The 16,804-nt window shown below is 42.8% G+C and overlaps 1 protein-coding gene across 3 annotated transcripts in view; it reads left to right on the forward strand.

Moving 5' to 3' along the window:
* PIEZO2 (piezo type mechanosensitive ion channel component 2) overlaps positions 1–16,804 on the forward strand; it is a 1,085,167-nt gene that overhangs the window by 921,258 nt on the left and 147,105 nt on the right. For all 3 annotated transcript variants that reach the window (XM_069216450.1, XM_069216468.1, XM_069216460.1), the window contains one exon: positions 9,969–10,034. In XM_069216450.1, the coding sequence (XP_069072551.1) occupies positions 9,969–10,034 (66 nt within the window). The remainder of the gene's footprint in view (positions 1–9,968; positions 10,035–16,804) is intronic.

Genomic DNA, 16,804 nt, shown 5'->3' on the forward strand with positions numbered 1-16,804 from the left:
GTTTGCACAATGTATTCCTGGAAAATGTCACAGATATTTATTACAGGGGCTGTACACATAGCCTGTTTCAGGGTGACTAAGGCTTTCTGTCAGTCCTCTGTCCAGATCACCTTTTTGGGCTGCTTCTTGGATGTCAGCCCAGATAACAGTGCAACAACCATTAAAATACCTCCTATAATATCCAGGGAGGCACAAGAAGGCCCTCACTTCTGTTTGGGTTCTGGGGCTCCAAGGCCAGGATAGTCACTCTTTTGGCCTGGAAATGCTGCACCTTACCCACGCCTATGAGGTGTCCCAAGTATACCACAGAACCCTGCCCTGTCTGGCACTCACTGGCCTTGATAGTCAGACTTACCTGTGGCAGGACCTGAAGCACTTCCTGGAAGTGAAACAAGCGGTCCTCCTAGCTACAGCTGTAGACAGCTATGTCATCTAAGTAAGTAGCATTGAACGCCTTCATTCCCGCTAAGACTTAGTTCATCTACCTCTGGAAGGTGGCAGGGCATTCCACATTCTTCAATCAAAAGGGCACCACTTTAAACTGAAAGTGGCTCTATGAGTTACAGACTGGTGATTTCTCCTTTGCCCCCTTAGTTAGGGCTATTTGCCAATACCCAGAACTAAGCTTGAAAGTACTCAGCCACGACCCTATTTATGACCTCATTGGGGGTAGGATCTTGTTGAATGAGCTGAGCCACCTGTAGTTCACACAGAATCTGGGTGCCTATGGGCATCAGCACCACTGGACTGGGCCAGACACAACTGGAGTGCTCACTTACTCCCAATTCCAACCATTTGGAGACCTTCATTTTAATGCGGACCTTCACTTTGTCAGGCAGCCTGTATATTAAATTCTTGACAGACAGTCTGTCCTCAGGATGTATATTATGGGTACACATGTGTGTAAATCCATGAGTGAGGGAAAACAGTGAAACACACTGTCCCAACAACTGGTGATAGTACTTCTGCTGGTCTGGGGTTAGGGTAGGAGAGAGGTTGACACCGTCTACTGACCCATATTTTTCCTTAGATGATAGGAGGTCAGGGAGAGGTTTACTCTCCTTTTCCACTCCATCATCTGACACCAACAACATGGTGACTACAGACCCCTTGTAATGGGGTTGAGGAGATTCATATTGGGTACTCCCAAAGAGTTTCTGGTGGTCTTGAGGTCCACAAGTTAAGTGGCCTCTCTCTTCCTCTCTTTCACCTCTTAGGGACATTTCCAATTGTCCTAGAGAGACCTAGGCTCTACTGGCTCCGTAACCCACACTTTCGGGCCAGGTGGACATGTATGAAAGTGACCCTCTGGTCATAACAGAGTTTCATGACCTCCTGAGTGGCTACCAAGTTCTCAGAAGTCTTTTTTCAGAGTTTGCTGCTTTGGTTACGGGTAACTAGCATATAACTATTCACATCCTAAGGCAATTTCTTGGGAACTTGCTCCTACCACTCTTTCACCAGACTGAGATGTCCTGTAGCAGGATGGCTATAGAGGAGCTTGAATAGGCTTCTGAGGTTCCTCTCTGTAGGTAAAAAGTAGGCGTGGAAAGAGGATGTCTCACTTCTGCCTCATGAGTTCAAGTAGGCCCATAATCATGCCTCCTAAGGTCTCGGTCAATCTTTCAACAAGCCCACTGGTTTGAGGATGGTAGGATGTGGAGAACTTGTATGTTACTCCACACTGTTCACACATGGACTTCATGTAGGCAGATATGAAGTTGGTGCCCCTGTCAGCAACATGTCCCTGGGGATCCCCACTCGGCTAAAAATCCCCATCAGGGCCTTAGCCACTGCAGGTTCAGTCACAGTCCTCAGAGATATTGTCTGTGGGTATCCACTGGCATGGTCCACCAAAACTAGGATAAACCTGTTGCCCAGGGCAATTGTGGAGTCCAGGGGTCCAACAATGTTGATGCCCACACATTCAGAGGTGGTGCTAATGATAGGTTAGTCATTCAGGAGAGCCTTTAGCCTTTTCCTTGTTCTTCCACTGGCCTGGCAGGTGAGACGTGTCCTGCAGAATGTATCTGAGCATTTCTTCCTCCGGGGGCAATTAAAGTGGGAGACAAGCCTTGCAAAGGTCTTGTCCTTCCCCAAATTCCCTGCCAGGGGTATCCCATGAGCCAGATCCACTAGGAAGTCCCTGTAGCACTGGGGGACCAACAGCACACTTTCCCCCATGCATGAATACCTAAGGCTCACTCTACAGGAGGCCATTCTTCCCAAAAATGAAGTGATCTCCAGAGGAGTCACCAGCTGCCTGGGATTCAACTTGCCCCTCGTTCTTCTAGGTGTGGGCACTTTTCTCTGCCTTTCAGAAGCTCTCCATGGTACTCCTTCCCTGAACTTGCTATCCAGCAAGCTCGGGTAAGTCCTCAGGGGAGGCAATATCCTTTCTGGTAGGCTCTGGGGCAGCCTCCCCTGGTGTCCCAACCACCTGTACCATGAGAGCTTGATGGGCTGGTTTCCCATGACCCTTGCCCTTTCTATTTTTTAGGGCCTACCTGGTCCATTCATCCAGGATAATGGCTTCCTTGACTCCCTCCTGGGCAGCCAGTGACCTTGTAGTCATTCAGACCCACTCAGTTAACCCTAACATTTCCATGTGTGATCTGAGATCCACTTCCTTCCATGCAATGTGCTCTAGACTATTTCCTAGCAAACAATCCATGGGCATGGTAGGGCTCACAACTACCCTAAGAGACTCACCTCCTTTCTAAGGGAACCATAGTCACTGGGTAGTGGATCTTACAGTTGTCTGGTACTACAACCTGGTGGACAGTCCTAGTTATCCCCTGCTCTGAGGACATCGGATGACAGTTGACAGTAGTCATACTGGCTCTTTGTCTCTCAGAGCCTCCACCCTCTGACCATTGATGGTTAATCACTGCCTACACTTTGAATATTTGAAGGCATGTGGACTTTAGAAACCATCTCTCTGTTACTCAGGAACACTAGGGTAACTTGATCTATCTCCCCCACCCTAACTGGGGCCATCTCCTTTCCAAACGCTACACATGCCAACCCAGGTTGTGCCCTCTTCGGGCACTTGGATTCCCCCTGGTATGCCCAAACTGGTAATATTCATAGCACTTAGGGACACATTTACCAGTGTTCTTATCCACAAATCCATTTTTCTTTTTGTCAGAATGGGGGTGGTCCCTTTCCCATATGAACTATTTTGCAAACCTTGTATAGGACCGCCTTCCTATTTTTATCTCCCCACTTTTTTTCTGTTGGGTACTCTGACCACTCTTTTGGAAGTCCCCCTCAGATGCCTTATTGGATATTCTGGTACTGACCCAGAGATCTGTCTGCTTAGCAAGCTCATTGGGAGCAGCTAGCTTACTAACCACTAGGTGCTGATGCAGCCATGTAAAACAGGTATTGAGCATGTGCTCCCTCAAGATCAAGTTGTACAGCCCAGCATAAGTATTAGCTTTGCTGCCCCTCACCCAGCCATTTAGTGCTTTGCTGAAAATAGTCAAGGAATTCCACCTTATAACTGGTTTGGGAGCTTGTGGCTGTCCCTGACTCTCAGACAGTACTTCATTGGGATCACCCACCTCCAGTGTAAGAAGAGTGTCTCTCCCCATTGCGGGTATTTGTTTCCAATGTCTACCCACCCTATACTTTTCTGTGACTCTGCACATCCTCAGGGCTATATCATGTACAGAAAGCCCACTTGATTGTATCATTTCCCACCACATAACTGGGCACCAGGTCTTTTGGTATGTGGACCCTTTCCTTCCTAGAGGTCACTGAAGGTATGCTGCCACTATTGCTGCTGGATTCTGAGGTTTACCTGGCCCTGAGGGCTAGCTCCTTCATGATTTTCTCAAGCTCCAGCAGTGGTTTCCTTTTAGCCAAGGTTCTCTCGGCCTCAAGGTATCTCTCCTCTAAAGGTGGCTATGCTTCAGTCCTTCTTTTCTCTGCTTCTGGTTTCATCTTGGCCAACTGAATTTGAGTTTCCTCCTAACCTTCCTATCCTCTAGCTCCTTTGGAGACACACCCTGCGCAGACATACTGCTTCCAGCCCTCTCATGGGGCTCCTCTCCTCGAGGTGAGTTGTGCTTCTCATGCAGCTCAGGACCCATGTTTGAGCTCTCTTCCTCCTCCTCATGCCAATTGAGCCCCTCTTCTTAAGGGTTGTTCTCTCCTCTGGTGTGGCCTGCAACCTCTTGACTGTATCATAAACTCGGGGGACTATTGGACTTCAACTTTGTCTCCTTCTTGCTTGCATTCAGCCCTCTGTCTTTGCAGAGCCTTTGCAACTCAGCTCCAGTGAGGTTGTGAAAGTTATGCAGCTCCATCTCCACTATGGAAAACGTGAGGTAGGGTACTTTATTTTAGAAAAAAGAAAAACATAACCAATAAACTAAGGAGAATTTATAAGAGGAAAACGCTGGTGTCAAATTATGTATATGGGATTTTTGTGTGATACAAATCACTGTATGGTACTGGACCACACCACTGATCACCTATGTGAGAAATTGGGATTATGTTTGAGTGGGGTGTTAACCCTGTTCAAGCAACAGCCACAATCCCTCTCAGGGTGAACCACTAAAGTCACTAAATTATCCTGGGCTTAACCTTCTGGCAGCTTGGCACAAAGGAAGCTACCGACTTTCTAAAAGTGGCATTTCCAAACTTGTGACTTAAAATCTGATGTTACCATTAAAAAGGATTTTAAATTACAATTTCTTAGACGCCAAACATGAATTTCCTTCCTGCTCCTGATCAAACGTTATCACTCATTTAATGTAATAAGGCAACCCAATGTTATTCTGTGAGAAAGGTAGGCCCCATAGTAGTGAAAATGTATTTAGGAGTTTTTCATAACTAGGACATGTAAAACTTAATAACACATGTCAAACCCTTTCATTACAATGCACCCTGCAGTAAGGGCTGCCTAGGGCCCACCTTAGGGGTGACTCATATGTCATAAAAGGGGAGTTTAAAGCTTGACAAGGTGGTTTAATGCCAAATCAAATTGATAGTTTAAAAACTGATAGCGGGCTGCAGTGGCAGGCCTGAGATGTTTTTAAGGGGCTATTTAAATGGGTGACATAATAAGTGCTGTAGGCCCATTAATATCATTTAATTTATCAGCCCTAGGTGTATGGTATACCACTTTACCAGGGTGTGAGCAGGTGCACGATAGCACTGGTTGGCAGTGGTAAAACGCACAGAGTCCTAAGCCAAGCAAAACCAATTCATAAATATAGCAGCGTGAAGACAAAATGTTTGGGGAAGACCACCCTAAGGCTGACAGGCCTAACATTATACTCAGGAAAAGCTTAGGATACAAGATCTTGACACAAACTCATCAGACTTGTATTTAGACAGTTGCTTTGGTGCTGCATATGGCCTCTCAAAGTGACTTACAGCAGACTTTGCTTTTGCTGCATCTTAGGCTCTATACCTCAGATTAATTTGTGGTGTAATTGACTACTCCAAGATCCCTCAGAAGGATGATGCACCCTTACGCAAATATTCCAGATAAAGATATTTTTTGTGCTTCAGCATTCTGGTTCTAGGCAAACTATTTTTGTTGCAGACAGTCTTTGCCTTGCAAGGAATAGTCTCACACACTAGGTCACCACTCTCAGGATTCCAGAGAACCTCTTCAAGACAATTCAGGCTGTCCCCACTCTCTGTAGGCATGTTTGCTTGGGGCAAAGCAGTCAACTATTTGTTCCTGTTTAATACTTGCCAGAAAGAGTGGCAACATTCACAATCCTCAGCAACACCAAATCAACTTGGTATGGCAGCCAGATGTTTCATTCAACAATTTCCCAAAGTTTCTCTCTAGATTGTCTCTATGCTGACCTTTCAAGGTAGCATTGATCAACCTAAAGTCAGTCAATACTCTTTGTGTCCAAGATAAGGATTAACATGTAATTTAACCCATGAACATAGATATGGCATTAGTAATGAAACTGTCAATGATAAGATGAAGTTTTAGTTTGTTTCTTTGTGCACAGACAGGAGATGACTTAGAAAATGTAAGCTTGATATAGAGTTTGGTGAAAGGGTACTCCATCACAAAAGTGATGGCTATCCCATCCACCACATAATGCACTTCATTAGGTGTATGAGGTATCGATCATGTTTGTGATGGAAATTCCTGTCTGCCAAACTCTAAATCAGGTGTTTAGTTGCTGTTTGCCAACAAGAAACTTTTTTATATCAGTGTAACAAGAGGAGGAGTACAGACTGGTAGAGTAAATTGCTATGCAGATATGGTGTAAACACAAGGGTTACTTCGCTACTTGCTGTTGGTGGACAGGTAACATGAACATGTGCTTGGTCAACTGACAGGCAAGCATTAGGTTGAAAAAATATTCTTCAGTTTTGAAGCTGATTCTCCTGGGTACATTAACATGCAAAATGGGCTTGACTGTGGTGAGGCACACTGATAGTGAGTGGAAGAGAAGGAGGCAGAGGATACAGATTTGAGAATGTAAGTGGCAAAGGACAAGGGAAAAACAAGAAGGCATTGGTAACAGGTGTGAATACTCGACGGAAAAGAAGGAGTAGAGTGGGGAAACAGCACTTACAACGCAGGTTGTACCACACAATGCCTTTACCATGCATCCTTTACCATACATTGCCTTTACCACGCAGGTCTTTACCACGCATATGCCTTTACTATGCATGTCTTTGCAACAAAATTATATATACATATACATATATATATAGATATTCACCTGTTTGAGTTATCTCAAGTAACTTTAACTCGTGCCCTAAGGTAACTATAACTCGAGCCCCCACCTTGCAGTTTTTTCGTCAAAAATGTTACTGCAAATAATACATTGATATTATCATTGATGTTATCAAAGATGTCATGAGTGCCATAATTTGTGGTGTAATTAGCAGTGCATAGCGAGGGCAAAAGTTGCTTTTTTTAAAAACATCAATCTTTTCTTGTATAAGAGCAAACAGTGCTCCCCATCTCTGCATAAAATGGAAAACAGCTGAACCTGCGATCTTCATACTTAAGTGGTGTAAATAACTGTTACGTAATTTCTCGACTGAGAACTCAAAGAAGTGATACTACCAGTAATGTAGGGAGGGGCATCCTACAACAGGAGAAGGATTTATTACATATGCACAGCAACGGCACAGCTTTCCACAAGACATACACTGGGTCATTACACCTTTGTAGGAATGCTAAATCTTCTCACATATATTGATTACCAAACCATAAAAGTATCTACTCTGCAAAAGAGTGATTAAAAACTCATTAGGTAAATATCCCTCGACTAAGGGAAATAAAAAACAAAATTTGGAAATTAGAAAAGTCTTAGAAATAAACATGAAGTGTGATATTCTGAAACAGCATCTGAATACCGAAGCACATGATAACCCCAATATATGAATATTTTAATTTAATCAGAACTAACTGTGATGATGCATCTTTCTGATCTTTGACTCAAATAAGTAATTACATTTGTGAAGAAGAGAGACACCTGCTAGCTTCTCATTCTCATAAAAAATGTGAAAATTCGTTTTTTGGGGATGGTTAGGTAGTGCAAACCTAGCTCAGTGGGGCACTGGAGCTCCTTATGTGAATAGGTGTTACAGCGTGATGAGCACAGATTTCAGGAACCATATTGTGAATTTAATTTCGGCATGGGCCAATGTAGGTGGACACATATTTACATGGGACCTTTCAGTGTTAGGAAGGGACGCATGAGACTGGACAAGAGGATGTTCTTCATATTTTTTTTTGCTTTGATCATGAGAAACACCCTAGTAGGCATGCCTTTTGGTTGATGTATGTATGTATAATTTGGAAAATGTATTAAAATATTGTACCTGGTGTCACATTAGTGTCCTCCCCAAAATTAAATACCCTCTTGGTTCACTATTGATACACAGTTCGTGCAACACATTTATGTCTGCAACACATTAACACAAGGAAATCTTCAATTAAATATTTATTCATCCTTAAATTGCAGTTCATTCGTGATTCAAAATGTGTAATCACTGGTTTCCTGTCAAAAATGTCTTTAAAAAGAAAACAGACAAGCACACCCCATTTCCTGCCATCCACCTATACAGGAAGTGACTACAATGGTGTCTTGCCAACACATATTCAATAAAGAGAAACCAGAGAAGCAGACAGAATTTCTCATCATTAATTTCAAGTGGAAGTGACATCACCACATTCTCCAGCATCCATCTTTATAGAAGGTGACATTGCGTGTTTCCCTTCTAAGATGTCTTGCCTCCTCCTCTACTTCTGTCAACTTCTTATGGTGCCCTACCTCCCAGATGTTCCCAGCTAAGGGCATACACAATCAAGGGCATCTCCTGTTTGTGCTTTTATGTCCAGGAAGGACTTTGGGCGAGAACCCCTACCTTCAAGCAATGCACCCAGATTATGTGCCCCATAAAGCATTCACCACACCTGAACAAGAACAAACATGCACATATCAATGCCACACATCCAGAAGCTCATTCAGAACCCATCCTGCATACATACTCAATGAAAACATCACACTCTTCTCCTTATGCACATTAGCGCACACTTTGCATTCCTATACACCCCTGACTTTACCGACATTATCAGATTACATCAAGTGAATACATCTTTCATCATAAAATAATGGCTCACAAGTACATCCAGACAATTCTTAGGCATCTTTCTCCCCTCAGGATATGGCATCTAATGCACTTACTGTACACGCACTGTAGGAGGAAGACTTGCAATAATCCATAAATCCAGCTGGCCTCTAACCCTCTAATTTAATTACCTGACCAGTCAACCTGACAGACACTTTCAACCTGGTGTACAGCCTCCTTCATTGAATAAGGGCTTCATTAAAGAAATTATTTTATCACATCTTCCTCAAGTCAGTATAACCATTCAGCATTGCTCAGAGACTTCAGCCACCTGAGAGTCTTTGGACTTGGAGACATACATCACAAGCCCATACACTCACAAAGCAACACACCACCTTCGTCCTAACAGCCTTACCTTCAGTCCAGTGCGAGCCCCCAGTCCTTTGTTCCTGAACAGATCATTTTTCCACCTCTTTTTCCATTCATCATGCCACACCAATGCACCATAGCCAACAGAACAAATGAACAGATTTACTGCTCCTTCGTGGACTTTCTCATGGAAGCTCTAAAAAAAAATCTCATTAGGTTCTCGTACTCCCTCCCACCCATATAATATTTCATGACACTCCTCTGTGTATCCAGTGGTGTAATAAAAAAAACAATATGTGTGCATTCAGTAGTGTAATACAAAATTATGCATGTGTCAGTGCATCACTAAAATAAGATTATTTATAGCCTAAACATGAACACATTGGATATCAGAAAACCTCTCTACAGAAAGACCAAAACTGCTGACAAACTCACGCAGCTCAAAACACTTCAATCTACACAAAGATCTCTCATTACCACAGCCACCTTCTGCAAGACTTCTGTTAGTATGGGGCACAAATTAATGAAAAACACTATTTAAGACAGGTAAGCACAGCATCAACTCTTCCCCCACACGCACCTATCAAACTCTGTCAACAAACATGGCACTTTCAATCTCATCTTTCTTGACAAAAATAAATAAAATCAGCACTCATATAGACATCAAACAGGAAACCATTTAAATCCAATTCCTCATCTCTTTACCACCAAGTGGACCACTTTTAACCTCTTTTCAGACAGTGAACTCACTAAAAATTTCAGATATCTCAAAGTCACCAGCTACAAAATTATCATTCTTTACCATCACTAAATCTAAAATACAATACTTGAACTTAAGCACAGTTCACTGTGCTGTGTTCTACCAAAAGTTTAATCACGGAATACTGAAGTCTGAAAATGTGCATAAAGAATAGCTTAATTGTGTATATGTCATTTAGTGTGATGAGTATGTAACAAATTAGCTATGATTTTTTTAAACAACTAGCTCATGATTTGTACTGAAATTTGGATCTCTTTTTCAGGCCAAATTGCTATAGAATTTGCAGATAAAGAGGAGGAACCTGTAAAAAAGAAATCGGATGGACCAGGTATGGACACCTCAGACCTGTATTTTGAAAATTGTGCTTGACTGCCTTGATTTTTTGGCTGCTTATCTCATCCATTCTCACAATAAAATGACTCTTTTTGTACACCTTACAGGGGATATTGTTCTTAATTTGAGACTCATATTTTAGAGAGCATAACTTGCTATATTGGACTGCCATCTTTGCTTTGTAATTGATTCGGGCATTTTGTTGCACACTCTTCTAATCTAATGTATTAATTCAATACATAGCCCCAAAAAGAGCGATAGTAGTGTTCATAAAAGGAGACTTAACTAACTAGTGTCATTTAGTAGCAGAAGAAAATAAATGAAAATCCCTATTGCTTGACAAAATTTAGCTTGTTACAGAGAAAGGTTATAGAATGAATAACTGGAGCTGGTGGAAGCAATCGTTACTGCTTGCCGTACTCTGCTGAGCACTAGAGAAGTGGCTGTAAGTCAGTAAATGTGCAGTTGTGTTAAACATAGTTGTTCTTCTTGGTTAATTGGCACTGAGCACCTCCATGTACATATAGGTTATCTGTGTAATATGGCCCAATATTGGCATCAAGGGATTCTGACAAAATCATAAACCTTGAGACCGCAAAAACGAAGAAAGAAATCAAGAAAAAGAGAAAGAAATCAAATAAGAAAGAACTCAACGAAGAAAGAAGGGAAGAGGAAAAAAGAAAGGAAGAATGAAAAAGAAAGAAAGAAAGAAAGAGAAAGGCAGAAAGAAAGAAAGAGAGAAAGGAAGAGAGATAGAAAGGCAGGCAAAAGAGAATAAGCTATTATACAACAGTTTCAAATGAAAACAATGTGGTATGCTGTGAAATAGTTGAAGGCAGAAAAGCAGAGCTCTCTATTGGGAAGTTACAACAGTATTGGCAGGAGATAGGTTCTGATAAAGATGCAGTGTGCCATATGTTCCCATAAGAAGCACTCTGCTATCATGTCAGCCTCTTATCAGAAAGGCAGTGCTAAAGTGATTATAACGTAAAAGTAAAAACACTGGTATAAAGGGAAATAGCTTATGTGCAGATGTGCACCTTGAAAAAGAGCAAAGTGCAGTCACTCAAATTGAGGTTAACCAGTGGCTTATGCAGGCTGACCCAGTGCCCCATGCTGTATGCTGCAGTGGGTGGAAGAAAAATGTGAATGGCATAACAAGAGACTGAAGGATGAAAGCCCTTATAGATAAGAATACTATGCATATTTTTGTAATATCAAAAGATCTTGGCTAATGCCAGACCTAAAAATGAAAGTTATGTCAAAGATTACTTATACTTTTAAAGTCACTTTAGGGGCATAAGAATGACCACTGGCTCCTAGACTAAAAAATACCTTTTACCCCTTGCTTCAAGAAATAAGAAGCTAACATCTGATGCAATGTGATGTTTCTGTGATGGAGCTGTCCATTAACCTGTGGTGCAGGGTTGAAAAACACTAAAGCTGGGAGCAAATTAACACATTGTTCTCATTTGTCATAATTCCCAAAAAACTAAATTAGCAAAATGTGATGTTTTGCATAGATTTAACTATGTGGGGAACTCATAAAATCCCAAGGAATCTAGAAAGAGTGTAGATGTCCAGTTCTACTACAATCGCAGTGCCTTAAGGAGAAAGTTATGTGCCCTAATCCAAGGAAAATAATCCACCTGCTTGGCACAGAGCAGTCAGGCTTAATTTAAGAGGCAAGGTGTAAAGTATTTGTGAAACACTTAATTACAGTAACACAGTGACAGACACCACAAAAAGACTGCACACCTGTTTGGACAAATAGATAGTATTTTATCTAAAACATGACCAAAACTACGAAAATCCAATCACTGGTTCATGAGTTATGCACTTTCAAAAGTAATCAAATAAATACAGGTGGACAGGACTGGTGATAGCGCCAGGCTGGTGTAATGTGGCAAGTTTCCTAATGCGGGTGAGACACAGTACTCCACGTATTCAGCTGCTCGCAGATGAGCACAGGAACACTGCAGCCACTCCCCCTGTCCTAAAAAAACACAGTACCTTGCGTGGGTTTCCTTCAGTTGGGAGATTATTTTGAGGCCGAAAGCAGATGCAGGGTGATGGTAGTCCCTCAAGCAGGGTCCACGTTGTTGTTCCCTTCGGGAAGATCCATCAAGGTAGCAGGATATGGTGCAGAGGCTACGTTTGCAGGCAGATGGCCGTGGCTTCACCAAGGAGCCCTGGTAACCACAGCAATGCTTCTTGAGCCGCACTGGAAGGCTTTCCCTCTGCACCGCGGGGGTAGAATTGACACACCATCTGCGGTGGGGGTGCTGCTTCTTGCTTCTTCAGGATGCAGGTTGGAAGGCGAACGCTTGACCTTTGTGGGGTCCCTATACAGTCCAAAATGGGGTGCTGACCTGGATTACAAGACTCATGGGCAGCAGAGTCCAGCCACAGCATAGAGAGAAATGGAGCCTTATCTGTCCCCGAGGCTTCTTAAAAGGAGGCAAGCTTGATAAGCCCTTAAAGCTACTTGGGAAGTTTGAAGGATGTACAGGGTAGGTCCAACCCTCCCTCACTGCAGATATAGTAGACAGCAGGCCAACATAGCAGTGCACACTGCAAAGTGGCAGTCCCTCCTGGCAGCACAGTTCCTCTTAGGTGCAGAGTCTCCTCACAACCTGAAGGTAACTAGTTTGGTGGTGAGGTTTAGGGTCCAGTACTTCTATCCATAAAGGCAATTGATGTAGGGGAGATTTCAAAAGAGTTCTCTGAGGTGCACAAGGGTCCCTTTCATGCTAGCCCTGTCGGTCAGGCTACCTGTAGGGGGTAATCAGTTTTTTGTGTGGAGACAGGACACCCCCTATTTAAGTGTAAGTGTGAATCCCTCCCCTTCCCTCTACCCAGGAGGACCCATCAGTATGCAGATGAATGCTGATGCAGTTGAGTGTCCTATTTTTGTGTCTGTCTAGAGGGAATTCACAAAGTGTAGCTGTCGCACAGGCCAGTGATGTATACTGAGACAGGTGAAGGCCCAGAATGGTTAAAGTAAGAAAATGCCAACTTTCTAAAAGTGGCATTTTCAGACTTACAATTTAAAATCCAACTTCACCATAAGTTTTGATTTTAAATTGTGCGTCCAGAGAAACCAAACTCCAAATTTCTGTCTGCTTCCAATTGGTAATTGCACGGAAAAGATGTTTTAAGGCAATCCCAATGTTAACCTATGAGGGCGATACGCCTTGCAGCAGTGGAAACAAATTTAAGAGTTTTCCACTACCTGGACAAGATAAAGTAAAACGTACATGTCCAACTTTTTAAATACACTGCACCCTGCCATTGGGGCTAACCAGGGCCTACCTTAGGAGTGACTTATATGTAAAAAAAAAAAATCAGGTTCGGGCTTAGCAACAGCATGCATTTGCGATGTAAAAATTGCAGTTTTAAACTGACCACATAGGCTCTGCAGTGGCAGGCCTGAGACATGTTTGAAGACTACTGTAGTGGAAGGCACAACCAGTGCTGCAGGCCACTATTAGTATCTAATTGACAGGACTTGGGCACACCCAGTGCACTTTGCTAGGGGTTTATAAGTAAATTAAATATGCTAATTGTGAATTAGCCAACGTTACCATATTTGAACCTGTTTGACATGCGGATGCAGTCAGAACAGGCTTTAGCGCTGGTGACACCTGGTGTGACAATCTTTTATGCCCCTCCCCCATAACATCTTCTCTGATTACTGCCCCGCATAATTGCCCTTCATCTCTTTATAGCCCCTATCACAAACATATTTCATTTGTTCGAAAGCGCTGGTAAGGGCTGGCTTCACTAATCCACTCAGCTATCCATATTAAATGCAGATCTGTTCTTTGTAGCAGGCATATTAACCCTCTGAGCTACTTTGTGATGAGTCAAAACTGCCAAAAGATCTCTCTCTCTCTCTAGCAGGAACATCAATCACAAAAGTTATATTGACAAACTGCTGCCTGAAAGCTGGACGCACAAGGAACTCTGCAGCAGGTGCTTTTAAATCGTACGTTATTGCTAAAGGCAGTGCCCCACTGAGGTCAGATCCTAGTGTGGCCACTGTGATCGCACTGCCTAAAGCCGTCACTGCATGTAGTCTTGGTAATCTCTTGAGATCCTTGTGAGCTTGTCCACCTCTGCGCAGCTCCCAACTTTGATCCTTTCCATTTAATCCCAAAATCCCTCCTGCCTCGAGCTCTGACCTAGCACTGCTCTAAAAGGAGATCACAAGCCAAGTAATAAAATATGGCTCTTATTTTCCCATTTGAGAAGCATGTCAGGAAGGGGTTCAAAGCAGACGCTGGACAGAGAAGCACTGCAAAAACCAGTTAATAAAAGATGCTTCCAAACTATGAAGGAACAAAGATGACAAAATGCAGGTTGTTCCAAAAGTAAAAAACAGAGCATAAGTCGCACTCGGGGGTAAAATTGTTTCTCTTTGTGTTGATGTTTTCACATTATTCATCTCACAAAGGATTCAAAGTAGGTGTCAGCGGAAGTGTGAGCTACGGTAAGGCTGCACCGTAGAGGCACTACTTATTACAGGGACCCCTTGGGAAATGTATCCCCGCATACTGCAGCAGAGATCATCGATCGGCCTAGTGGCGTGACTCAGTGCTATCCCTGTCTACAGATCATCAGGTTCTACAGCATGGAGATGTGAAGTAGACATTAGTAGCAAATGTGGTCCAATCACCAGGTGAAGGGACAGCCAAAAGCAATTTTAGCCTGAACAACAAAAATCCTTGTACTGAGTACTAAAGAATGACATTCTGTTACAAAGCAATTTGCAGCACAAAATTGGCAAAAACCCTCAATAGCCCTGACCAGACATACTCAATTAGTAAGGCTTTCTGAAGCAATGGATGACGGTCTATGAAAGTTGGATCCTTTGGTAAGTTATCCTCTGTTGTTTTGTGAAATTATATTACATGCTTCCTTTGCCTAACAAACATGGGATCATGATTAACCCACGCTTAGTATGTGAGTGAGCAACTAGGGGTGCAACTTATACCAGAGGAAAGGTAGGAATTTGCCAGAGTAGCATTGAGAGCCACTATGAGGTGCTTTGAAACTGATGCAATTTGCAGCATGGATACACTACATCCTAACTAACTAAGTAGTGTGTAGTTATTTGATGAGAAGTCTAGTATTCACAAAGTGCTAGAAGACAGTCAGAGCCCCCACTCAGATTCATTTAGAAAGAGAGGGAAATAGAAGGAGTTTCTTGAGGATCTTTTACTGCAGGAAAAAAAAAACTTTCAACTGCACTGAAAGTCTAATTCTGTGTTAACAACACTTTGTTAATGGTAGACACATAAACTGTGCAGAATTTCAGTAAATAAGGATAGAGGTGTTTGTTATTATGAATTTCAGTAAATGAGGATAGAGTTATTTGTTGTTATTCTCAGTCAGTTTATCTCTGTCCACTCCATAACTGGCAGTCAAACTTCCTTAAATATGGTCTGTGGTTGATCCAGGATCCTCCTCCATTTGGATCAGGAAGGACCGTGTTATCTTACTAGTTGAGTGAGCTGAAGATTAAGCATAACAGGGACAGTGATGAATCCTGGGCAGTGCCATACGAATTAGGACAAATTATGAGGGGATACAAGATTAAGCCACCAACTGGCTACTGTCCACCACAAAGATCCTATATCACTTAAGGACTGTTTCTAGCATGTGCATATGGCAAACTAGACATGAGTGGCTATACCAGTGTATTCACAATAATGAAGTAAGAATATATGAGAGTTACACCTACACCTACAGGTTAGGGCTGTCAACATTTACGTAATGTTAGTTAGTTCAGAGCAGGGTCGGAAAAGATTTCTATATACATCAAGGCCATGCTAAATGTTAACATCAAATTATGAAATTATGAAGTTATGTAGTGTGCCTATAAAGAGATCAGACATTTGTATGCATGATACAAGACTGTTTCTTAGACATGCTAATTTAATATGAAGATCAGCAGGCATTAAGGAAATAACAGAAGCATTTAAGATCACTGGTACCATAACATAAATGTTGAGGTGTTAAATATAGCAAGTGATAATGTAGCTTAAAGACCAGACTCTAAAATTGATCAGTGAATGAGCCTCTAAAAAAGGGACTGTAAATGGGACATGTAGGGGGTTATTATGACCCCGGTGGTCTGAGATAATGTGGCAGTAGTACCGCCAACAGGCTGGCGGTACTTACCGCCACATTATGACATTGGCGGGATGGCTGAAGCCAATCTGCCAATGAACCACTCCGACCGCCATGGCGGTAGCAGTCGCTGGGCTGGAGATAGCAATCTCGCTATTGTGCCGCCGGCGGTATCATGACCCTGCCTACTGCCATGGTTTATGAACGCCACGAAAACTATGGCAGTAGGCCCTATCAGTGACAGGAAATTCCTTTCCTGTCGCTGATAGGAGGCCCCCTTCCCCCAACACTCCCCAGCCCCCCTACAACCCTCTTCATCTACGCTTCCCCTCCCTTCCAACCTCCCCCATACACACACACACATGCAGACACACACTCATCCATACAGACATACACTTATACATACACGCATGCATTCATTCATTCACGCACACATCCACACACACATCCAAACTTACACTGATTCACATTTCCATTCATACACGCACTCACACACATTCATAAGTGCACTCACACACCCTCATACACGCACTCACACACATTCATACACGCACACACGCACGCAAACAACACTAAACACACACTTGCATTCACGCACACACTCACATGTACATGCATACACTGCCA

This window comes from Pleurodeles waltl, chromosome 2_1, assembly GCF_031143425.1.
Source record: "Pleurodeles waltl isolate 20211129_DDA chromosome 2_1, aPleWal1.hap1.20221129, whole genome shotgun sequence".
In the NCBI taxonomy this organism is placed as follows: Eukaryota; Metazoa; Chordata; class Amphibia; order Caudata; family Salamandridae; genus Pleurodeles; species Pleurodeles waltl.